This window comes from Lagenorhynchus albirostris, chromosome 2 (assembly GCF_949774975.1).
Source record: "Lagenorhynchus albirostris chromosome 2, mLagAlb1.1, whole genome shotgun sequence".
Taxonomy (NCBI): domain Eukaryota; kingdom Metazoa; phylum Chordata; class Mammalia; order Artiodactyla; family Delphinidae; genus Lagenorhynchus; species Lagenorhynchus albirostris.
In genome coordinates this window covers 40,881,035-40,908,022 of record NC_083096.1, presented here as the reverse complement: position 1 = coordinate 40,908,022, position 26,988 = coordinate 40,881,035, and the positions used below count along the sequence as shown (strand labels likewise).

General features: G+C 37.9%; 1 protein-coding gene across 2 annotated transcripts in view; it reads right to left on the bottom strand.

Moving 5' to 3' along the window:
* Positions 1-1,309: 1,309 nt before the first annotated feature.
* Positions 1,310-26,988, bottom strand: part of FLVCR1 (FLVCR choline and heme transporter 1) — a 37,759-nt gene continuing 12,080 nt past the window's right edge. The window contains exons 3-11 of one of the 2 annotated variants that reach the window (XM_060142133.1): positions 26,232-26,372; positions 12,800-12,867; positions 11,995-12,098; positions 10,104-10,214; positions 9,408-9,513; positions 9,075-9,186; positions 4,383-4,450; positions 4,142-4,217; positions 1,310-3,718 (exon numbers count right to left, since the gene is read on the bottom strand). In XM_060142133.1, the coding sequence (XP_059998116.1) occupies positions 4,143-4,217; positions 4,383-4,450; positions 9,075-9,186; positions 9,408-9,513; positions 10,104-10,214; positions 11,995-12,098; positions 12,800-12,867; positions 26,232-26,372 (785 nt within the window). In that variant the 3' untranslated portion in view covers positions 1,310-3,718; position 4,142. The remainder of the gene's footprint in view (positions 3,719-4,141; positions 4,218-4,382; positions 4,451-9,074; positions 9,187-9,407; positions 9,514-10,103; positions 10,215-11,994; positions 12,099-12,799; positions 12,868-26,231; positions 26,373-26,988) is intronic. The other variant, XM_060142132.1, reaches the window with a different exon arrangement.

The window sequence follows — 26,988 nt, the reverse complement described above, 5'->3', positions numbered from 1 at the left end:
TTGAGATCAAAACCTTTGGGAGTCACTGCCCTAGACCAATCTTTCATCTGGCCTCCAGTCTCTATTACAGTTTCCTTAATAGACACTAACCCATTTATTAGTACACAAGACTAGGCTTCGGGAGGATTTGGAGTGGGCAGCACCCTGCCCAGTTTGATTTGAATGGTGCAGGCCATCACTTCTCTTCTCCCCAAATATCTTCTCTGTTGACCCTCCACAGGACTTCAGATTTTCCTCATTGGTATTCTTTTGATATGTCACTTGAACGTCTCTCTTCAAATTTAAATATGTGTAAGTGGTAGTCGTTGCTAGTTACCAGTCATTAATGTATTAGAATAATGCCCCTTTTTAAAAAAGAAAAATCTTTTGGCTGCACTGCGTGGCATGTGGGATCTTATTCCCCAACCAGGGATTGAAACTGTACCCCCTGCATTGGAAGTGTGGAGTCTTAACCACTAGACTGCCAGGGAGGTCCCAATACCCAACTTTTGAGTGTTGACTATGTCAAGCTTAATTCTAAACACTTTTCATGTATTATCTCACTTAATCTTATGAAGAATGAACATTTATCCTACCCTATTTTCAACGAATAAACTTGTAGATTGATATTATTACATTAATCAGCAAGGCCTTGAGGAACAGTGACACATACTCTAGGATATAAGGTCCCATACAGGCACATGCTACCAGGAGAAAAAGGCAGAGAACAGTCTGGAGCTTAGATGTAGTGTCCATGATGGCTCATGGCAGGCCACCCATCTGGCCAATGAGAGGCAGGCACCAAAGTAAGGGGAAGAGATTGAGCCCTGGCTACTTTGCTGGTTCAGCCCTGAACCTGATCTGGACCCTGACCCTGGTGGGCTTTGTTACCTTGTACAGTTAAGTCCCCTACATACAAACCTTCAAGTTGCGAACTTTCAAAGATGCGAACGTGCATTTGCATGTCCAATCACGTGCTTTTGTGTACCTTACTGTACAGTACTATATACAGTACAGTAGTATAGCATATTTATTTCAAGCCTAGGATGTCTGGAAGCAAGCGTGAAAGCAGCAGGGATGTAGCTGGTACTACTGCTAAGAAGCGCCAAGCAATAACAATAGAAACAAAAGTGAAAATAACTTTGTTGGACTTACAAACAAATTGGACTTAGGGATGAGCTCTGGGAAGAGAACTCGTTCATATGTAGGGGACTTACTGTATTCCACAAACCACCTCTCTCCCTTGGCCCATTCTGAAATGATATAATCCCTTTCCATTCCCCATGTGTACTAAAACATCATAACTTAAAAAGAAAAAAGCCACACAAAATTAGCCTTAAAAAAATAAATTTATCTCAAGTCTGAAATAACTGAAGAACAAGAATACAGCTAAATAGTATAAAAAGCAAAAATCAGAACATGAAAAATGACTTAAGACAGACAGGCATTCTTCTGGCAATACTCTATGTTCACACATATTTTTAAAACACATTTTTAAAGACATTTCTCCAACATTCACAAAAGGCAAAAGCTATATTTGCAACATTTATAAATACAAGAGCTTTTGAAAGCATCCAGTTTCTTTCTAAAATCACTTGATTAAAATTTACACAAGTGATAGTTACCAACTCCATATTCCAAAGATACGACATAGAATTACATGACATTCTTGTTTGATGTACTACAGACAAATTTAATTCAAAATACAGAAAAATTATCAATTCATTTTGTGTTTTGTCACATCATATTTCATTCTTTTTCTAATCAACAAGGAAAAATACATATGACATATATGTATATATGCTTTTTAGAAATAAAATATTCCAACTTTTATCTGTAATTTGTTCAAACCTCAGGAACTTGACAAGTATATGATTATTTGAAATAACATTGACTGTTTAAAAGTAAAAACAATTATTTAGAGGACGTACCTTAAAATATATTTTTGGCCATAAAATCTGCGACGTAAATATCTAAGGAAGTTAATGATTCAGCATATTGTGCCTGAGCTATCACCAACTGAACAAAAAGGCTAAAAACAGATTTGATTTTATTTTTTAAAAATTTTGTCATGCATATTTTTTAAATTAATTTATTTTTGGCTGTGTTAGGTCTCGTTGCTGCGTGAGGGCTTTCTCTAGTTGTGGTGAGCAGGGGCTACTCTTCGTTGTGGTGCACAGGCTTCTCATTGTGGTGGCTTCTCTTGTTGCAGACACAGGCTCTAGGTGCATGGGTTTCAGTAGTTGTGGCTCGCGGGCTCAGTAGTTGCAGCTCGCGGGCTCTAGAGCACAGGCTCAGTATTTGTGGTGCACGGGCTTAGACGCTCCACAGGATGTGGGATCTTCCCGGACCAGGGCTTGAACCCATGTCCCCTGCCTTGGCAGGTGGATTCTTAAACACTGTGCCACCAGGGGAGTTCTAAAAACAGATTTTAAGTTCCCTGTATCTACAAGGTAACAACCACAGTTGTTTATTCAACTGTCCAGGGAATTTTTCTACAGCTAGATTTAAGTTCCTGTGGTACAATGATTTGGTCTATCCCCCGATGAGTACATTTAAAATTCAAAAAAGATCTCTGAGATCAAATTTTACACATTCATTATACGGATGAGGAAAGTGCTGCCTGATTTACAGGGAAACTAGAAACAGATCCAGGACATAGACCTGAAGTTCCTGATTCCCAGCTAAGTTCTTCTGGTAACACGTTCTCCAGGGTAAGATTCCACATAATTTACAGTCGTTTGGTTACAGAGAATGTTATAATTTCAGTATAAAGCGATGCATATAGTACACCCAAATCAGAATTGCTAATTCACTTCAAGGATATTCAAGGGAATACCTGATTGGCTTTTTGTGTTTCTGTGGACATAATATAAATATTATGGCTGTTTAAATGCCATTACTCTAAAGATATTCCCTATCAGCTTAGAGAGCCAGGACATGAACAACATTGAGATTCTCACTGTAAACAAAACGCAGTGGTAGGCACTGTGGAAATGCATTTGGTCCTATTCTCCTTACCCTGAGCATGTAAAAGAGCAGATGTTCCAACAGTTTGGAGCCTATGCACATTCTGTGGTGAAGAAAAGAATCCACTCCCCCAACACACTGAGGGAGCACAGACCTGGGCACAGGATTCCTCAAAGAATGATAAAGCTTCCATAAAGAATGATTTTCTGAATTAGAACAGACAGCATTTCAAGAGGTCTCCACTAAATGGGAATACCTAGGCTACCTGAAGTTATTACAGAGTTCCTTATCTCAGGAATCTTCAAGGCAAAAGTATAAGGTGTGATACAAAAAATCATGAGAAAGCCAGTAACACATAGGATGAAATTTTCTTACTAGAAAGTTATATATTGAAGAAAAAAAGAGTAAAAAAAGGTAGTGGATACAAAACTACTCTATATCAAGTTGGAGTGGAAAAATACAGTGTTAGCATTCTTACGATGAATGGGAAGGCAGCACAAAGAAGAACTCAAGGTAATGAGTCTGTCTGAGCTACTTCGCTTAATGAGAACATATGTCTAAGACCAAAGTTATGGGTTCCATCTGCACACAGAAAAGTTTTTATGGTCACTGACAGTACCTGTTACAAAGTATTTTCTAACAAGAATGTAAGAAATGGGAAAAATCTTAAGAGGTCATCTGGAAGTCTCATCCCAATAGTGTCATTAGGTGGGTTAGAAGTGTCATATTCGTAGACTGTATTCACACTGAGGGGGCTTGGACAGCTGGTCTGAACAATGGAAAGGGAGATAATTAGGAATACGTTGTACACTTGGTTTCACTGGATAGTTTTATATAAACAAATTGCATGTACTCCTATGTGACTTGAAGGGAATGGACCTCCATATGATCATTTTAGAAAGCCTTCTAAGCTTCCATTTTCTACAAAAAGAACATCTACTTTTAAAAACCAAATGTCAAGAAGCTTACTTTTAGGTCAATAATATAAGATGGGACACTCATTAGATAAATGGTAGTGTTAAAGTGAGGTAAACAAAAGTATTTTAAGCAAAATATTGCTTAAATTAACAAATAAGAACAGTAACTGCATACAGGAGTCATACAATAATTTTCAAGTAAGTGTCCATTCCCCACAACCTATAAACTAAGCATTATTACTCAATTATCACATGATATTAACTTTTCCTTTCACCTCAAATTGCTGATTCTGATTGCTTGGACATCAGAATAGTTTTTGATTCTTCATCTGTGGGGCTATCAACTGGTACCTGTAGAAAGAATAAGAGGATAAAAAATTTACAGTACGTATCTGGCAGATGCCATTATGACAGAGCCACAGGAATAAAAAGAACAGCTGATGGGGCAGACGGGTTTATACTCACTCTAGACACACATTTCCCAATAGTATAATCATAAAAATATTCACTACTTACAGCTTTAATATCGCCATTTGTAATTCCTTTATTTATATTGTGTCTTTTCAGATCGGACTTGATTAATGCTGCAAACAGAGAGGCATCAATGGAGTTACCGTAGAGTATGTATAAATATACTTTTTTCTAAGCAGTACAAAATCTTTTTTGATGCAGTCAAATTTAGCACTCTACAGCACCATAATATGCCATAACATTCTTGTAGCCTGAAAAAATAACAGTATCTCTCTAAGCCATTAACTTAATTAGCAAGTCATTCATTAGTGAACAAATACAGGATGCTAAGAACCAAGACACAAAGATGAAAAGCACCGTTCTTTCCCTAAAGGACACTCCAGTCTAGGGAAGCACTGACATGCAAACAATTATAACACTGTATAACAACTCCAATAATGCAGGCATGCACAGTGTAGCAGAAGTGTGGGGAAAAAAATGCCTATGTCAGAAGGAAATCAGGAAAGGCTTACCAGAGGAGATATGTTTGAACTGAAACTTGAAAAATGAGTTGGAACTTGTCAAGCAGATAAAAGGAGAGGGGAAGGCATTCTAAGCAGGCGGAAACCAGTACATGCCAAGAGACCAGGACAGGAAGAGTACAGCCTATTCTTGGCACTAGAGGTAGTTTGGGATCATTGGAACATCAAGTACAAGAGGCAGGTGGCAAGATGGGAGGCTGGGTTGGCAGGATGACATTGCGTCTGAGTAGGGGAGGACATGATCAGGTCTGTGCGTTAGGGAACTCAGTCTGGCAGCTGTGCGGGGGATGTCATCAGCAACAAGGCTAGAGGCAGGAAGGCAAGTCAAGAGGCTTTCATCCTGCCGAGAGGTGGGAAAGCCTGCATGTGTGAGAAATGGTGATATAGGGACAGGTTTCAGAGATATTTTAGAATCAAACCAATAAGACTCAGTGGTTTGAGGGACTTCCCTGGTGGTCCAGTGGTAAAGAACCGCCTTCCAATGCAGGCTCCAGAGCATGTGGGTTCTGTAGTTTGCGGCACGCGGGCTACTAGAGAAGAGAAAACCCGCACGCCACAACTAGAGAGAAGCCCAGCGCCGCAACGAAGAGCCCGCTCGCCTCAGCAAAAGCCCCGTGTGCCTCAAATAAGACCCAACGCAGCCAAAAAATAAATAAGTAAATAATATTTTTTAAAAAAGACTCAGTGGTTTGATAGGATATGAAAAATGGGGATTAGGGAGGGGGAAGTGGGTGACTTGCTTGGGCAATTGAATGGATGGAGGTCCTAGTTATTGAAACTGAAAATACAAGATGAACTGGTGTGCTTGGGAAGGTGGTGAGTTCAGTTTTGCACAGGTTGAGTATAAAATCCCATGGGACATCCAGGTCCAGAGATAAATAGATGATTAGACATATTGGTCTGAAGTGTAAAAGCGATCAGGGTCTGGAGGTACAGATTAATGTGGTAGTTAAGGCCACAGACTGCACAAAGAGAGTGTAAAACAAGAAAAGATAAAAGTTTGTGGGTAGTTAACTAATCTAATCAGTCATAAAGCAAAGTCTGAAAGGTGAAAGTAAAATCAGTCTTAAAAATTAGACTAATGCTTCTTTAGAAATCCACACTGCCCCTTAGAATTCTGTTCCATTACTGATACCAATATTTTAGAAATTCAGATATTTATGCTGAACTAATTGGACATATGTAAAATGGCCTTTCTGAATGCATTTAAATGATTTTAAAGTGATGTTGTATAACAAGCTCATATTTACAAGCAGCTTGATATTAAAACGTCATGCTTTAAATTGCAGCAATGATCGATATCAGCTGATCCGCTCGACACTGTTGTACAATCCACCAAATCAAAGAGGCTACTCATTTTTTATAGGGGGAAACTGTGGATTTCTTTACCATTAATATTAATCATAGAATTTAGAAACACTGTGAAGTGTTTAGAAACACTTTTTTCAATGGACATAAATGGGCTAAGGAGCCTATATAATAGACTTTACAGAGAGCTGTCAATACTGGAAAAGCAGAATGCACTGCATTTAAATGGTAACTCCCCTGTCAAAACAAGACCTGCCAACAATTCTCAAAAAAATGTAAAAAGAAAAGGTACCACCTTCACCACACCTCAGGAATTTCCCAGCCTTCTTTCCTCTGTCTAAACAAATAACTACTGGATATAAATCCATCATCTCTCTCCAGCAAAACATTCAACATATGAGAGACATTAATTAGCATTTTTAGGTGGCAAAAGTATCAATGTAAAACTAATTTTAAAGATTTTTTTTCACTTCTTAATTAATTTCTGTACTTCACCTGTTTGAATGAACATTTATGAATCTTACTATAAGATAATGTGAAAAGAGAACACAAAACTGGTCCCTTTTTTGGTGCAACAGAAACACTCTATTTGATAGCTAGGTGTTACTTCCCTGGAAATTAAGAACAAATATGGAATTATTTATGACAGATCAGTAGTTAAGACAGTTAATGTATTAAATTACATACATTCAGTTACAGAACATTCAGTTTTGTACGCTTTGTTTTACGAACTGAAGAGAATAAGAAGAAAACACTTCCGTGGTAGGATGTTTTTCTTTGAGGAAATGGTACATTTAGTCCCTTTGAGTGTAATGAATGAATGATAGTGACCTTAGGTGGTTGTGTATTTCCAAAATAAGTGCTTATCACTGGTAAGCATTTATCATATTGGGGGTTTCAAAAAGAATGATCAGGTATTCAAACGAATATAAAAAGAAGCCTTGATTCATATCTTTCTGCTAGATTCTATCCTTGAATCAAGTTATAGCAGATCAAAAAAATAATCCCTCTTCAAGTCTCCATGGCTTCTGTCTCTCATGTTGACAAGGGGACTCTGAAAGAAATTAACAAAGTGAAATAACAGTTGAGGCCAACATGGGCCTGGAAGCACTACTGGATATAAATCTTGCTTTTTTTTTTTGGCCACGCCCCACAGCTTGTGGGATCTGTGCTCCCTAACCAGAGATCGAACCTGGGCCCCGGCAGTGAAAGCTCAGAGTCCTAACCACTGGACTGCAAGGGAATTCCCTATAAATCTTGCTCCGAAATTCATCCTTACACCCGTGTGCCTGGACAAACTATGGATAAAAGTTCTTTTACATGCTCTTTTTCTGGAGATCGGGCACTCTATTCTCTTTCCTGCCCATGTCTATTCTGACTAAACCTAAGAATAACTGGCAAATAATTCCACACGCTATTTCCACCATCACCATTTGACTTCGTCCCATGGTTACCACATTATAACAGCCTGGGACTTCCCTGGCGATCCAGTGGTTAAGACTTCGCCTTCCAATGCAAGGGGTGTGGGTTCGATCCCTGGTTGGGGAGCTAAGATCCCACATGCCTCGCAGCCAAAAAAACAAAACATAAAACAGAAGCAAAAATTCCATAAAGACTTTAAAAATGCTCCACATCAAAAAAATCTTAAGGGGACTTCCCTGGAAGTCCAGTGGTTGAGAATCTGCCTTCTAATGCAGGGGACATGAGTTTGATCCCTGGTCAGGGAACTAAGATCCCACATGCCACAGGGCAACTAGGTCCATGTGCCGCAACTACTGAGCACACAAGCCACGGGCCACAACTAGAGAGAAGCCAGTGTGCTGCAACAAAGAGCCTGCACGCCACAGCGGAGGATCCCACATGCCACACAACTAAGACCCGACGCAGCCAAAAAAAAAAAAAAATCTTAAGAAAAAAAAAAGCAGGGTTTCCCTGGTGGCGCTGTGGTTGAGAGTCCGCCTGCCGACACAGGGGACACGGGTTCGTGCCCCCGTCTGGGAGGATCCCACATGCCGCGGAGCGGCTATGCCCGTGAGGCGTGGCCGCTGAGCCTGCGCGGAGCCTGTAGTCCGCAATGGGAGAGGCCACAACAGCGAACGGCCCGCGTACCGCAAAAAAAAAAAAAAAAAAAAAAAAAAAAAAAAAAAAAGCAGCCTATGTGATACATGATCAGGCATGTCCTAGGTGCCAGACACTATACTAGGAGCTCTTCATCAACCATCTCAGTTAATCCTCACAGCAACCCCCTAAGGCAGCCTTTTTTTGTTATTGATTATTTTTTATTCGTTGCTCTAGGGAGTACACTGTGCATCTTTAATTTATCACAATCTTCTTAGACTTTATATAGAATTACTTCAAGAAAGATGTAGAAATCTTGCAATAGTATAGTTGCATTTCCCCCTTTCTTTTTGCTATTTTTACCATATTTATATTACATCTATATACATTTTTTTGAGATACAATTCACATATCATAACATTTACCACTTTAATGTATACAATACAGTGTTTTTAAAATTATATTCAAAAAATTGTATAACCATCATAAAGCAGGCTTTTAATACCCTATTATATAAATGAGAAAGGGAGGATGTGAGAGGTTGAGTAACTTTTCAAAGTCACACAGCTAGTGAGCAGCAGAATCACAACTTGAGGCCAGGTCTGTCCATTCCAGGCCTTTACTGACACTTGTTACAATGGTTTTATTTTCTATGCATAGTAATTGCATTGAATTTGAAACCCGAAAAATGAATTCATAGATTCATCTCCTTGAAGGGAAACAATAATATCCTGCTTTTTATCTCATTTTTTTCTTGAGTTCTGTCAAGCCTTGAGAAGCAATATAAATGAAAATTAAATATAAAGACAACATGACACGAATACTTTGGCAGGCAAATTCCCTAATTTACCTGTTAAAATGATGCCTACAAACATCCAAACACAGAGGAAGATGTTCCCTCCCGTAGGACTATAGTCTGATGTGAGCTTTCCTTGCGCCAATGTGAATAAAATTCCAAATATCTAAAATAAAGTAAGAGAAATATTTTTATTGTTTGCTTCTTTAAAACAAATATAATGTTTTCCCCAGAACTTTTCTTAACTATTTTATTCAAATGATTTGGCTTCTAGAAACATGCATTGAAAGGTGGAATTTTTAAAACAAAAACTATGGTCAAACTCATTATCCACTAGACTATTTGGTAAACTAATGGTTTCAGATTTAAGAGAAATCAGAGGTTTACCTGTGCAGCAGCATTAAGAAGACCAGATGAAGTACCTTCAGACTCAGGGTAAGTGATTTCAACAGCAAATTCAAAACCCAAGGGGAGGTAACCAGTCATGAAGAAACTAAGAAAATAAATCCAAAATCACAGAAAGAATCATTAAAAGGACAATATCACATATTGATGCAATTGCTTAACTTCTCAGACCTATTCTAATTATCAAGTAAGTGAATGTTTTGAGGTTGGTATGTGAAAGGAAGGCACTATTATGATTCACCAATTAACCCAAGGACATGAGAACTGAGAAGCAAAACCATGAACTAGGAAGCAAAATAGTTTCTAATTTTTTTTCCTGAGAAAAATTTACCCCTAGTTTTCTAAGTCAGTTGTCTTTCTAGCCAAGTAAAGTTACTTGGATTAAGTAAGGCTTATCCATTTTTCACCTACAGTATAGCAAAAAAAAAAATTTTAAGCTAATTTTTTATAGTTGTAAAGAACTACACATTGACGTGCACAAGACAGATTTTTAAAGTTTAAAATATTAAAGAACTTTTGAGCAATTATACTCCAATAAAGACGTTAAACAAATAAAAATAAAAAAATAAAATATTAAATAACTTTTGGATGAACTTAAAAAAGTTAAAAACCACCATAGTGGTACTTCAGAATTATAACAGCATGCTATCATTCCTCCTAAATACATGTGATGCTTACCCAAGCAACCCTCCAGTGACAAATACGATGATAATGTGTCCAAGGTTTAGTGTGAAAGTAAATATAACCATTCCAACAAAAGACAAAATGTAAACTGTCAAAGTAGTATGTCTAAAACAAAAACAACAAAATTGTTAGTATTTTGTCCGATTTTCTTAGGCATATAAAAATCATGTCTAGCTATGCTCTGTCCATACGGTAATAAATTCTTCAGATTTCAAGATTAACCCCTTCTTATCTATGGAAAATGTTTCCACCAAGGCATGGACTTGAAAGATTAAATTTAAGTTTCAACAGCAACAGACAACAAAACTCACATCATATCCAATGCTCAGACAAGAAGGAAAACTCATAAGGATAAAATCATTTTTGTGCCACCAAATGGGATAGTTCCCTATCCGTATTTCAAGATACAGATCAAATTCCGCCTCTTCCAAAATGCTTTTCCTAACCACTGCAGCTTACAAGATTCTCCTTTCTTCCAAACTCCCTAATCATTTTCTATCTACATAATTGGCACTTGACATCTATTTTAGTCTGTTATATTATTATTTAACTTTACATATGTGAACACCTTATCAGGAACACCTGATCCTAAGGACAGGGATCAAATATTACTTCCCATTGGGCTTCCCTGGTGGCGCAGTGGTTGAGAGTCTGCCTGCCGATGCAGGGGACGCGGGTTTGCGCCCCAGTCCGGGAGGATCCCGCGTGCTGCGGAGCGGCTGGGCCCGTGGGCCGTGGCCGCTGGGTCTGCGCGTCCGGGGCCTGTGCTCCACAACGGGAGAGGCCACAGCAGTGAGAGGCCCGCGTACCACAAAAATAACCAAACCAAACCAAAAAAAAAAACCAGGAACTTGGTGAATGAATGGCAGTTATCCTGAGAAGAAAGCCAGGGCAACAAAGAAAATTTCTATGCCAATCCAGTTTCCTAATTATAAAATGGACCAAAGACTTTAATAAATATAAATCCTTTACATATGCTCCCTTCATCTACAAATTTAATGGGTCTTACTCTAAGCTACCATTACGTAATAATGAAGCCACAGTAAGTGCTGTCTTAAATTACACGAGAACTATCTTGGAGAATTTCAAGATCAGCAGTACGTTGAAAGGGTTTAGATAATGGTATCAAATATATCTTAGGCCTTGAAAGGCGCAGAGGACATAGTTCCATTACTTCATTCATTCATAGTTCCATTCATTCATTTCTCCCAAACAGATGGGAAGTTTCTGTCTGTTAAGAAATGTAGCTATTCTTCTTCTTCTTTTTTTTGAAATATAGCTATTCTTTTAAGGCCCAGTGCAAAAGATGCTGCCTCTGAAACCCCTTTCTCAGTCTCCTAGTTGGTATTACTCACTTTTTCTTTTGTATTAGCATTTTTCTGGTTCCACATAGATGTACAATTAATATAGCATCTTCATATTATGTATTACAGTATAATAGTTAAGTGGAACTACAGTTTGGGGGCATTTTAGCCAAACAATTTTTACCAAAAAGTCTTCTGATAGGAAAGAACAACTTTTTGTTTGTTTTTAAGTTCATAACATGAGAAAAGAGCAATATAAAGTCTCTGTCAGAAGTCAAATGTTTCTCAGAAAGGGCCCTTTTTAGAATAGAAATGATCCATTCTGAAGAGGTATATGTGAGTATTATTAGAGGGGAGGAGAGTTCATAAGGTATCCAAGTTCTCAAAGTTGAAATAAACAAGACCGATAAGATAATACAGAGACTACTGTATTCAGAAGTTAAGGGAACCTAAGAGTGTCTAGAATCCAAGTCTTTTAGTAATAATAACTGTTTGTAAATTTCTTAAAATAAAAAGTAAAGGTTCCTTCAAAACCAAAATACCTTAGGTTGTACACCATACATTTGCCTACTTTCACTTACTTGTATGTTTTGGTATAATCCAGCCATAAACCACAAAGAATAGAGCCCACCATTCCAGCTAACACTAGCGTCAGCCCAATCCTTCCAGCATTCACTTCTTCTCCCTTAAAATGTTTTTCAAAAGAAGTTGATCAGATACTTCTAATTCAAACAGATCCTTCACATTCCAATACCTTCTCAAAGTCAACGGAAATAGCAGATAAAATTAAGCATACAATATAACATGAAGAATTCAGTACATGTGTTAAGGTGAATGGGGTAGAGGAAGGTAAAGCACATGTTAAAGGACATTCTACATTAAAACAGAAAAAAAACCCTGATATATGGGAGAAATCAAAAAGGGAATTTTTCTTGATCTTTCATGGTTAGAAAGTACAGTAATTTTTGTTAGAATTCTTAAGTAATTCACAGATGTCTGAAAAGGAAGTTAAGCTGATAGCTTTTACATACTACAACTGCATTCTCCTTTCAAAAGCAAAGAGAGATCAGAGCTTGATATTTACATCTTTATATTTGTGTTGGTTTCTTTTAAAGTTTGTTCTTTGTCTTTTTTCATATAACCAGTCACACTACCTCTTTAAAAAAAAATTTTTTAAAAGACTGAGGTATTGTCAAAGCAATAATGACTTCTGCTTTCCATGTTGTTTTATAAACTGGATTAAATGTATTCTCAGTGAAAACAAATATAAATCTTTTACAGCAACAAGGTCATAAATCTTTAGCCTTATGATCATGCTAACAGGAATTATATTGCTAAAGAAAAATTCTTGGCCAGGCATGCAACACAATATAGGCAGAAGCTTACCTTATAGTATGTCAGTATAATTTGATTTAATAATGTTGAGACTGAATAAAATGCTCCAGTCATGATACCTACAATAAATAAAGAGAAAACTATCAATGTACCATGTACTAGTTCATAAAGTAATATGGAACACTCTGTGACAGCTGTGAAAATATAATGTCTTCTTAGACAGTTGACAGAAAAAATTAAGACCTCTTGCTATTCCCTTTCAGGATGTGGACTGATCAACGTAACACCTAAACTTACTAGAGATTGTGATTGTAAAATTCTGTCATTACATCATTTACTATTATTTAGATTCAGACAATATGGACCAGAAATCACAGTCCCATGCATAACATTGTATACAGCAATCTAGCAACGGATTGCTTCCTGAGCGCCTACACAAGCTAATGAATGTTTAAGCATTAAGACAGAATCCCTCTTTCAGAGATCTCACCCCTGCATCTAAGACTTATAAGGCAATTAGTAAGACAATGTTAATTAAAGAATACTTAAAAAGGAAAAATAAAAACAGCTGGTTATCAGGAATCATATGACTAGGTTTGAATCATGGAGTTTCTTCACATATGTTGTATAACTTTAGGTCTAAGTCTTTTAACCTAGCTGAAATTTAAGTTTATTGTTTTTCTATTATTAAATATTTCAAGCATACAAAATAGTACAGAGACTAATTTAACAAATACCCTTACTCATCACCCTCTTGCTAAACATTAACATTTTGCCATCTTTGCTGTAGATTCATTTTTTTAGACCTTCCTTAATCCTATTCTTCCTCAGAGGTAATCCCCATCCTGATCTTGGTAAGTCCCCTACATATGAACGAGTTCCGTTCCGAGAGTGGGTTTGTAAGTCCAATTTGTTCGTGAGTCCAACAAAGTTAGCCTAGGTACCCAAGTAACACAATCAGCTATATAGTACTGTACTGTAATGGGTTTATAATACTTTTCACACAAATAATACATAAAAAACAAACAAAAAATAAAGAAAACATTTTTAATCTTACAGTACAGTACCTTGAAAAGTAGAGTAGTACAGTACAACAGCTGCCATACAGGGGCTGGCATCGAGTGAACAGACTAGAAGAGTTACTGACTGGAGGAGGGAGAGGAGGTGGGAGATGGTAGAGCTGAAGGATCGTCAGCAATAGGAGACAGGGGATAAGCTGCAACTTCACTCACACCTGACATTGATGGAATGCACATTTGCATCTTTGAAAGTTCACAACTTGAAGGTTCATATGTAGGGGACTTGCTGTACTACCAACAGAGTTCCTTTACTCTACCAAATTTGTTTGCATCAGATTAAAAAAAATTTTTTTTTTGCCAATTTGAATGTGTGGGATATTGTATCTTACTTTGGTTTTGATTCGGATTTCCTCAATTACTAGTAAGGTTGAGCATCATACATGAGCAATATACACACACACAAACATATAAATGCCTTCTGATTTCCCCAGACTGTTTGCTCTTTTCTTAGTGATTAATAGGGGTCACTTTTATATTGTGAGTACGAAGCCTTTGTTGCTTATATGCATTGCAGACATTTTCTCATAGCCTATGTCATGTCCTTTTAGAAAATATCATTAGTTTAATGTATATATTTATCAATCTTTTTATTTAGGGTTTATGTTTTTTGCATTAGGAAATTCTTTTAAGAATACTAAAGATGGTTCCCTTCCCTTCCCTTTATTGCTTCTAAAACATTAAAGTTCTGGGGACTTCCCTGGAGGTCCAGTGGTTAAGACTCCACGCTTCCACTGCAGGAGGCACGGGTTCAATCCCTGCCCTGGTCAGGGAACTAAGAGCCTGCATGCTGTGCTGCGTGGCCAAAAAAAAAAAAAATTAAAGCTCTGATTTTTACCCTTTGATCTTTAATCCACAATTCATTTTCTAATTTCACCTTATTTTTCCTCTATGGCTAATTGATTGTCCCAGGACAATTTACTATGTAGATTCTCTTCTACAAATATCAAGTTTTCATATATGCATAATGTTCTAGTCATCACAGCTGTCTGCAAATATTCTAGTTTTTCTCTATACAGGCACTTAGTGGCATGGCCATATGACTTTAAAGGTGAGTAAAAGTGATACTTCTCATTTCCTACCTGAGTAATCATGGAGACATGTGCCTGGATCCCTGAGTAATTTGCTGCCTACTCACAGTGAACAGGTAGCATTGGCAAGAAATAAACTTTTGATGTGTTTGGCCACTAAGATTTTTTTTGGTGGGGTTTCATTGCTATAATACAACCTAGCCTATGCCAAGTGATACACAGGGCTAGGTCCCTGGGTGCTCTATTCTGTTCCAGTGATCTAATTGCCTATCCCTTACTAATACATGACATCTTGATTACCACTGCTCTATAAATCTTGATATCTGAGAATTAGTTCCTTACCTTGTTCATTATCAAAAATACCATTGTTGTTCTTGGCCCTTACTTATCTCACAGTAATTTCAGAATTAGCCAAGTTTTATTACAAACCCTGTTTAAGTTGGAGATTGCAAGATGAGGCCTAGGTCTAAAGATGTTATCAAAAACCCCTGGGTAACTAGCCTTTGTTACTCTCTTCCCACTGAGCTCAGGAATGCACAGGGACCCAGCGAGGTTAGCCTGAGGAGGCCAAGGAAAATAAAGGAGGCCTGTGCTGAGGCTTGAGTGTACTCTACTGCACTGTACCCTACGGTGATCTCAAATCTATTCCAGACCTCAGTGAGGATAGCCAGAATCTGGAGAAAGAATTATAATAGCAAAGAATACTGTTAGCTGAATCTAGAGTATGGTATTTGTCTGAGTTTCAGATAGCAAGTAGCTACAGATGGGAACAGTGAGGGATCATGCTTTCTCCAAATAGCCCTAACTCAAAAAAAAAAAAAAGTTTCTTGGTTTATTTGGTTCCTGAGTTTTAGACACTAAAATATCCTGAAAACCTGTCCTAGGAGTGTAGTGCCTATCCAGACTATCCCATGTACAAGTCTGCTCCAATCTTTTGTATATAATACTAGGCATGGAGGGGGACAGGTACAATTCCAAAAGGTGTGATATGACTCTCACTCATTCAGACATTATGATCCCTAACTATGCACCCCTTCGGTGACGAATAAGTCAAGAAACTTCTCCAACTGTCCTGGGGAATATTATTGAACTCTCCACAGGGTTTCCCAACTCCCTCTTTCTAATTCCTTCAACAAGTAAACTCTGTTCAGTTTCTGAAGACTGTGTCTGTGTCTGGCCTTTCCATCAGTCCAAATCCATAATTGACATTTGTTAATACAGTGGTCCTGTAAGGTTAACTGACATTATTACAATCTTGAGTCTTCCAAAAACATGGTATATCCCTCCACTTAATTGAGGTCTTCTCTTATGTCTTTCAATGTTTTATAATTTATAAAGTTATTTTTTAACATTTAAGTATAGCTGATTTACATTAAGTTCTTTTTGGTAGATTTATTCCTACACATCTTATACTTTTGGTTGCTATTATAAAATGTATCTTTTTATAAGAATGCAATTGATATTTTCACATTGTTAGGTATCTCATAATCTTTCTGAACCCATCCTTATTAGTTCTAATACAGTCTGTAGGTTCTCTTGAATTATTTTGTAGACCATGGGGTTAGCAAAAACATTTTCTGTAAAAGACCAGACAGTAAATATTTTAGCTTTGCAGGCTATATGGTCTCTGATGTGGCTACTCTGCTGCTCTTGTAGTTCAAAAGCAGCCATAGACAATATGTAAGCGAACACAACTTTATAAAAACCAGCAATGGCCAGATTTGGCTCCTAAGACAGTTTGCTGACCTCTGGTATACATAATCATATTATCTGCGAATAATAGCCTCTTTTTTCTTTCCAATTCATATACTTTTCATTTTTCCTGTATTAGTGCGCCAGCCAGGACTTTCAGTTGGATGTTGAATAGAAGTGGTGACAATAGGCATCCTTGTTTTAAGGGATACTTCTTACTGATTTTTTTTTTTTTTTTTTTGCAGTACGCGGGCCTCTCACTGTTGTGGCCTCTCCCGTTACGGAGCACAGGCTCCGGACGCGCAGGCTCAGCGGCCATGGCTCACGGGCCCAGCTGCTCCGCGGCATGTGGGATCCTCCCGGACCGGGGCACGAACCCGTGTCCCCTGCATCGGCAGGTGGACTCTCAACCACTGCGCCACCAGGGAAGCCCTTCTTATTGATTTTTAAGGGTAATGTTCCTAAGGTTCTGCCTTTGGAATGATGTTTGCTATAGGGTTTTTGTAGATAAACTTTATCAGGTTCAGAAAGTTCATTTTTCTCACAATTGGCTAAGAGTCTTTAACCAATGGGTATTGTATTCTATCAAATGCTTTTTCCTCAGCCATTGGGTAAGTTTTCCTCTTTGATCTCTTACTGTGGTCAATTATATGCATACATTTCTAGTACTAAATCATTTCTCACTCCTGAGATAAACCAAACTTCGTCAGGATGCACTATCATTTTTATAAATAGCTGGGTTAGGTTTTCTAATATTTTATTTTGGATTTTTACATCTAGGTTCATAGGTAAAACTGGCCTATAATTTTTCTCTTACACTGTCCCTGTCTGATTTTGATATCAAGGTTATACTAGCCTCACAAATAAATTGCAGATGATAACAAATAAGTTGCAGGTGGTAACAGTGATTCCTTCCAGGGAGTGGATGACCTGGGGATAGAGATGGGAGAAGACTGACTTTTCATTGTATGTCCTTTGTACCTTTTAAATCCTATACAAATAAAATTTAGAATTAAGAAATGAGAACTCAGGGGACTTCCCTGGTGGTCCGGTGGTTAAGACTCCATGCTCCCAATGTAGGGGGCCCTGGTTCGATCCGTGGTCAGGGAACCAGATCCCACATGCCACAACTAAGAGCCCTCATGCCGCAACTAAAAGATTCCCGCATGCCACAACTAAAGATCCCTCATGCTGCAATGAAAATCCCGTATGCGGCAACAAAGATCCCACGTGCCACAACTAAAACCTGACACAGGGACTTCCTTGGCGTCACAGTGGTTAAGAGTCCGCCTGCCAATGCAAGGGACATGGGTTCAGTCCCTGGTCTGGGAAGATCCCACATGCAATGGAGCAACTAAGCTTGTGCGCCACAACAGCTGAGCCTGCGTGCTGCAACTACTGAAGCCTGCACGCCTAGAGCCCATGCTCCGCAACAAGAGAAGCCACCACAATGAGAAGCCTGCACTGAGCAATGAAGACCCAATGCAGCCAAAAAAAAAAAAAAGACCTGGCACAGCCAAATAAATAAATATTTAAATATTTTTTTTTTAAAAAAGAAAAAGAAATGAGAACTCAGAGTCTTTATTTTATTTTATTTTATTTTTCGGTATGTGGGCCTCTCACTGTTGTGGCCTCTCCCGTTGCGGAGCACAGGCTCCGGACGTGCAGGCTCAGCGGCCATGGCTCACAGGCCCAGCTGCTCTGCGGCATGTGGGATCTTCCCGGACCGGGGCACGAACCCGTGTCCCCTGTATCGGCAGGCGGACTCTCAACCACTGCGCCACCAGGGAAGCCCCAGAGTCTTTATTTTTAAAACAAGTATAATAATCTTTCTATCTCAAAAATTTAGCTGAAATAATATATATGGAAGTCCTTTACAAATTTCAAACAACTAAACAAATTTTTACCTAATTAGTTATGCATAACCAGGTGCTAAATAATGTGCTATAAAACACATAAAAGCTCCACAGAAATCAGAATAGTCAGAGACGGTGCCATCTAAGGCCCTTGCTCATGCCATTACCCTCTTCCCCCTTGTCTATCCAAATCTAACCTGTCCTTCAAGGCCAGCCTCAACCACCATCTTTGCTGTGATGCCCTCCCTGCCACCCACACCCCTTCCTTTCTTGTATCTTGTCCCAATTATGTATTCTGAAGGCCTTTAGCATGCACTTGCCATACAACTTCTCTTATGTCGTTATCTTTCTGATAAATAACTTTTACACTATTGTTTACTTTTCAGAGGTTTACATAATCTCCTCAATTGAATTATAATTATTTCAGGGTGGAAATCACGTACCATGCTTCTTTCTAATCCACACAGCATCTAGGGCACTATTATACATTTAATAGATACTTGATAATTATGGGTAGGATAAATGAATAAATGAATGAATAATACAATGAACAATAAGTGAGGTAAACGTTAAGCTAGCTCTTATAGGACTGCTTAAGGAAAAAGAGGACACATTTCAGGTAGAAGAAATAATGGCACAAAATGTATTACAGAGATGAGAATTAACAGTGTATGTGCATGTGAAGGCATGTTTGTGTGTCTGTGTATGTGACACAGGGTTGGTTATAAATTTGGCTAAAAGAGAATTTTGTATTGGGAAACAATGAGGTATAAAAGAAGGAAAGAAGCCACCTTAAATGATAGGCTAAAGAAATGAATTTGCTCTACTAGATAACAGTGAGCCACTATATTTTCTCTACTTCCTAGTTATGAATTTTAGGTTTAAGCTAAGCAGTGGAGGTAACCAAAATTAAGAAAAGGAACTGAAGTATTTAAATATGAGATGATATAACATCTGGTATTTGCTTTAAAATATTCCAGGGAATCCCATGGCTGTCCAGTGGTTAGGACTCTGCGCTTTCACTGCCAAGGGCCCGGGTTCGATCCCTGGTTAGGGAACTAAGATACCACAAGATGCAGCGTGGCCAAAGCCAAAAAAAAAAAAAAATTAAAAAGGTAAAATATTCCAGGAAAAATGCAGAGGAAATAAAAGCAAGATTGGTGAACTGTTGGTAATTGTTGAAGCTGGGTGATGATGGGTACTTAGGAATTCATTAAATTAAATGTTCTACTTTTGTGTTTAATAATTTCCACTAAGAAAAGGGGTGGGGGGAAGTAATCCCAGTAAAAGGGTAAGAGTTTAGGTCACAGCATAACTTGTTACAACTTATAAAACAATTTTGTACTCTTGTGTGCACCGCCCCCCAAAAATATAAAGCAAAGAATAGCAGTGAGTGACTTCTGAAGGCAAGTAAGACAGAAATAGGGGGTATTGGTTAATAAACAGTGTTAATATAAGGACAAAAGAATACTGTGTCACAAAACTCTGAAGGGAACACAGTGTGTTGGTGCCTGCAGTCAAAGCTACAGTGTTAGGAGGAATATCTGTCTGCTATGCTGAAAGACCTAGAAGGAAGAGACGTTGATAGAGTAGTCAAAATAGATGACAGTTTGCACGGGGTCAAAGAAAGGAATTATTGATGACACTTTCCATATGCTTATGGTGGTCACAACTATAATTTATAAAGGACCTAAAGCACCCTGGGAGAACTCACAAAAGAAGACAGCGCTGGCAGACAGCAGAAACAAGAACTACAATCCTGCAGCCTCTGGAACGAAAACCACATTCACAGAAAGATAGACAAAATGAAAAGGCAGAGTACTTTGTACCAGATGAAGGAACAAGATAAAACCCCAGAAAAACAATTACATGAACTGAAGGTAGGCAACCTTCCAGAAAAAGAATTCAGAATAATGGTAGTGAAGATGATTCAGGACCTCGGAAAAAGAATGGAGATCAAGAAGATGCAAGAAATGTTTAACAAGGACCTAGAAGAGTTAAAGAACAAACACCTAGAAGAATTAAAGAACAAACAGAGGTGACAATACAATAATTGAAATGAAAAATACACTAGAAGGAATCAATAGCAGAATAATTGAGGCAGAAGAACAGATAAGTGAACTGGAAGACAGAATGGTGGAATTCACTGCCGCGCAACAGAATAAAGAAAAAAAAATGAAAACAAATGAAGACAGCCTAAGAGACCTGTGAGACAACATTAAACGCACCAACATTCTCATTATAGGGGTCCCAGAAGGAGAAGAGAGAAAGAAAGGACCTGAGAAAATACTTGAAGAGATTATAGTTGAAAACATCCCTAACATGGGAAAGGAAATAGCCACCCAAGTCCAGGAAGCACAGAGAGTCCCAGGCAGGATAAACCCAAAGAGAAACACGCCAAGACACATAGTAATCAAACTGACAAAAATTAAAGACAAAGAAAAATTATTAAAAGCAACAAGGGAAAAATGACAAATAATATACAAGAGAACCCCCATAAGGTTAACAATTGATTTCTCAGCAGAAACTCTACAAGCCAGAACGGAGTGGCACGATATATTTAAAGTGATGAAAGGAAAGAACCTACAACCAAGATTACTCTACCCGGCAAGGATCTCATTCAGATTTGACGGAGGAATCAAAAGCTTTACAGACAAGGAAAGGCTCAGAGAATTCAGCACCACCAAACCAGCTCTACAACAAATGCTAAAGGAAATTCTTTAAGTGGAAAACACAAAAGACAAAAAGTACCTACAAAAACAAACACAAAACAATTAAGAAAATGGTAATAGGAACAAACATATCGATAATTACCTTAAACGTGAATGGATTAAGTGCTCCAACCAAAAGGCACAGGCTCACTGAATGGATACAAAAATAAGACCCATATATATGCTATCTACAAGAGACCCACTTCAGACCTAGGGACACATACAGACTGAAAGTGAGGGAATGGAAAAAGATATTCCAAGCAAATGGAAATCAAAAGAAAGCTGGAGTAGCAATACTCATATCAGATAAAATAGACTTTAAAATAAAGAATGTTACAAGAGACAAGGAAGGGGCTTCCCTGGTGGCGCAGTGGTTGAGAGTCTGCCTGCCGATGCAGGGGACACAGGTTCGTGCCCCGGTCTGGGAAGATCCCACATGCCGCGCAGCGGCTGGGCCCATGAGCCATGGCCGCTGAGCCTGTGTGTCCGGAGCCTGGCTCTGCAATGGGAGAGGCCACAACAGTGACAGGCCCACGTACCGCTAAAAAAAAAAAAAAAAGAGAGACAAGGAAGGACACTACATGATGATCAAGGGACCAATCCAAGAAGAAGACATTACAATTATAAATATATATGCACCCAAAGAGGAGTACCTCAATACATAAGGCAAATGCTAACAGCTATAAAAGAGGAAATCGAGAGTAACACAATAAAAGTGTGGGACTTTAATAACACCTCACTTACACCAATGGACACATCATCCAGACAGAAAATTAATAAGGAAACACAAACTTTAAATTACACAATAGACCAGATAGATTTAATTGATATTTATAGGACATTCCATCCAAAAACTGCAAATTACACTTCCTTCTCAAGTGCACACAGAACATTCTCCAGGATAGATCACATCTTGGGTCACAAATCAAGCCTTAATAAATTTAAGAAAATAGAAATCATATCAAGCATCTTTTCTGACCACAATGCTATGAGATTAGAAACCAATTACAGGGGAAAAAACATAAAAAATACAAACACATGGAGGCTAACTAATACACTACTTAATAACCAAGAGATCACTGAAGAAATCAAAGAGGAAATAAAAAAATACCTACAAACAAATGACAATAAAAACACAATGACTCAAAACCTATGGGATGCAGCAAAAGCAGTTCTAAGAGGGAAGTTTATAGCAATATAAGTCTACCTCAAGAAGCAAGAAAAATCTCAAATAAACAATTTAACCTTACACCTAAAGGAATTAGAGAAAGAAGAACAAACAAAACCCAAAGTTAGTAGAAGGAAAGAAATCATAAAGATCAGAGCAGAAATAAATGAAATAGAAACAAAGAAAACAATAGCAAAGATCAATAAAATTAAAATATGGTTCATTGAGAAGATAAACAAAATTGATAAACTTTTAGCCAGACTCATCAAGAAAAAGAGGGAGAGGACTCAATCAATAAAATTAGACATGAAAAAGGAGAAGTTACAATGGACACTGCAGAAATACAAAGCAGCCTAAGAGACTACTACAAGCAACTCTATGCCAATAAAATGGAGAACCTGGAAGAAATGGACAAATTCTTAGAAAGGTATAACCTTCCAAGACTGAACCAGGAAGAAATACAAAATATGAACAGACCAATCACAAGTAATAAAATTGAAACTGTGGGGCTTCCCTGGTGGCGCAGTGGTTGAGAGTCCACCTGCCGATGCAGGGGACACGGGTTCATGCCCTGGTCCGGGAAGATCCCACATGCCACGGAGTGGCTAGGCCCGTGAGCCATGGCCGCTGAGCCTGCGTGTCCGGAGTCTGTGCCCCGCAACAGGAGAGGCCACGACAGTGAGAAGCCCACATACCGCAAAAACAAAACAAAACAAAAAATTGAAACTGTGATTAAAAATCTTCCAACAAACAAAAGTCCAGGACCAGATGGCTTCACAGGTGAATTCTATCAAACATTTAGAGAAGAGCTAACACTTATCCTTCTCAAACTCTTCCAAAAAATTGCAGAGAAAGGAACACTCCCAAACTCATTCTATGAGGCCACCATAACCCTGATACCAAAATCAGACAATGATACTACAAAAAAAGAAAATTACAGACCAATATCACTAATGAATATACATGCAAAAATCCTCAACAAAATACTAGCAAACAGAATCCAACAACACATTAAAAGACTCATACATCATGATCAAGTGGGATTTATCCCAGGGATGCAAGGATTCTTCACTATATGCAAAGCAATCAATGTGATACACTGTATTAACAAATTGAAGAATAAAAACCATATGATCATCTCAATAGATGCAGAAAAAGCTTTTGACAAAATTCAACACCTATTTATGATAAAAACTCTCCAGAAAGTGCGAATAGAGGGAACCTACCTCAACATAATAAACGCCATATAGGACAAACCCACAGCAAACATCATTTTCAATGGTGTAAAACTGAAAGCATTTCCTCTAAGATCAGGAAGAAGACAAGGATGTCCACTCTCGCCACGATTATTCAACATAGTTTTGGAAGTCCTAGCCATGGCAATCAGAGAAGAAAAAGAAATAAAAGGAATACAAATTGGAAAAGAAGAAGTCAAACTGTCACTGTTTGCAGATGACATGATACTATACATAGAGAATCCTAAAGATGCCACCAGAAAACTACTAGAGCTAATCAATGAATTTGGTAAAGTTGCAGGATACAAAACTGATGCACAGAAATCTCTTGCAGTCCTACACACTAACAACGAAAGATCAGAAAAAGAAATTAAGAGAACAATCGCATTCACCACTGCAACAAAAAGTATAAAATACCTAGGAATAAACATACCTAAGAAGGTAAAAGAGCTATATTCAGAAAACTATAAGACACTGATGAAAGAAGTCAAAGATGACACAAACAGATGGAGAGATATACCACGTTCTTGGATTGGAAGAATCAATATTGTGAAAATGACTATACTACCCAAAGTAATCTACAGATTCAATGCAGTCCTTATCAAATTACCAGTGATATTTTTTACAGAACTAGAACAAAAATCTTAAAATGTGTATAGAGACACAAACGACCCCAAATAGCCAAAGCAGTCTTGAGGGAAAAAACGGAGATGGAGGAATCAGACTCCCCAACTTCAGATATACTACAAAGCTACAGTAATCAAGACAATATGGTACTGGCACAAAAACAGAAACATAGATCAATGGAACAGGATAGAAAGCCCAGAGGTAAACCCACGCACCTATGGTCGACTAATCCATGACAAAGGAGGCAAGGATATAAAATGGAGAAAAGACAGTCTCTTCAATAAGTGGTGCTGGGAGAACTGGACAGCTACATGTAAAAGAATGAAATAGAACACTCCCTAACACCATACACAAAAATAAATTCAATATGGATTAGAGACCTAAATGTAAGGCTGGACACTATAAAACTATTAGAGGAAAACACAGGAAGAAAACTCTTTGACATAAATCACAGCAAGAGCTTTTTTGATCCACCTCCTAGAGTAATGGAAATAAAAATAAACAAATGGAACCTAATGAAACTTAAAAGCTTTTGCACAGCAAAAACGAAACTATAAAAAAGACAAAAAGACAACTCTCAGAATGGGAGGAAATATTTGCAAATGAATCAATGGAGAAAGGATTAATCTCCAAAATATATAAACAGCTCATGCAGCTCAATATTAAAAAAAAAAACCCAATCAAAAAATGGGCAGAAGACCGAAATAGACATTTCTCCAAAGAAGACATACAGATGGCCAAGAAGCACATGAAAGGCTGCTCAACTTCACTAATTATTAGAGAAATGCAAATCAAAACTACAATAAGGTATTACCTCACACTGGTTAGAATGGGCATCATCAGAAAATCTACAAACAAATGCTGGAGAGGGTGTGGAGAAAAGGGAACCCTCTTGCATTGCTGGTGGGAATGTAAATTGATACAGCCACTATGGAGAACAGTATGGACGTTCCTTAAAAGACTAAAAACAGAATTACCATATGATCCAGCAATTCCAGTACTGGCCACATACCCAGAGAAAAGCAGAATTCAAAAAGACACATGCACCCCAATGTTCACTGCAGCACTATTTACAATAGCCAGGTCATGGAAGCAACCTAAATGCCCACAGACAGACGAATGGATAAAGAAGATGTAGTACACATATACAATGGAATATTACTCAGCCATTAAAAGGAATGCAATTGGGTCATTTGTAGAGACGTGGATGGATCTAGAGACTGTCATACAGAGTGAAGTAAGTCAGAAAGAGAAAAACAAATATCGTATATTAACGCATATATGTGGAACCTAGAAAAATGGTACAGATGAACCGGTTTCAGGGCAGAAATAGAGACACAGATGTAGAGAACAAACGTATGTACACCAAGGGGGGAAGTGGCGGGGGAGGGTGGTGGTGTGATGAATTGAGAGATTGGGATTGACATATATACAGTAATATGTATAAAATGGATGACTAATAAGAACTGCTGTATAAAAAAACTTTTTTTAATTAAATAAAATTTTTTAAAAACGAGTGCTTCGGGCTTCCCTGGTGGCGCAGTGGTTGGGAGTCCACCTGCCGATGCAGGGGACACGGGCTCGTGCCCCGGTCCGGGAAGATCCCATATGCCACGGAGCGGCTGGGCCCGTGAGCCATGGCCGATGAGCCTGCGCGTCCGGAGCCTGTGCTTTGCAGCAGGAGAGGCCACAACAGTGAGAGGCCCGCGTACCGCAAAAAAAAACCAAAAAAAACCGAGTGCTTCTCTAATATCCACCCATTTTTTTTGTTCTAAAAACATGTAAGGAAATCCATTCTGAAGTTTTTGCTTTTGGTTAAAAATTTAAGTTTATGACTATGCTATTATTATAGAGTTAATAAACCTATCTCATTATCTCATTAATTAAAGCTCAAACCACTAGATTATAAGAAAATAATAATATATTATACATTAATGATATATTATTATTAATATATTATATATTAATAATATTATATAATATTATATAATAATAATAATAATCTAGCTCAAACCACTAGATTATAAGAAAATAATCTGTAATGCTCAAAGGTTTACACAGACATCAACAAAAATAAAACCACTTACCATAAGTGATCAATAGAAGGACAAAAGGAATATTTTTAAATAGGTTCCTTATTGATTTCCCATAGGAATACTCTCCAGGGGGACTGTCTTGGAGAACTGCTTGAGCCTGGCTTGGTGGATACTGAGGTTTTTCTTTGAATGCTGGAAACATACATGAAAAGATAATTCAATATACAAGTCTTCTTTAGTGAGCAGACTAAATTCAGTTTAAGTTTAAAGAGGTAGTAAAAGTCTTTTATACTGAGGCTTTTCATTTTCACTAATTTCTAAGTGAAGAATAATTTGATATTATCATCTCAACCCTCTGAGATGGACTAAAACTCAGAGATTTGGCCAATTCACGGAACTGAACTGTAAGACCATCCATACTATGTCACAACTTTGCCCAGTGATTATTCTGTTTTTAGTTAAGCAAGATTAATTTTTATTATATTAATTATTCAACAATTCTATTTCTAAATTTGGTTCAATCCGTAATTAGAGGTAATATCAGATATGAGCAAGCCAGTATCTTATTGAACTTTTAGAGGGCTGTCTTAAGTTAGTACCTATTTTCTTCTGAAATTTGATAGAAAGTTTATCATCTGATGCAATTACCCCTCTAGAACTGAAAAGGTCCAGGTGGATTCATGGGAGCAGAGCTAGGTCCTGCTTGCTGACTCACTTCAGCTGCATATGGAAAATCTAGGGGTAGAGCTGGGAGACATAAAAGTGTGATACATAGTTTCTGATACTGTAAGTTCTAGCACTGCCCATT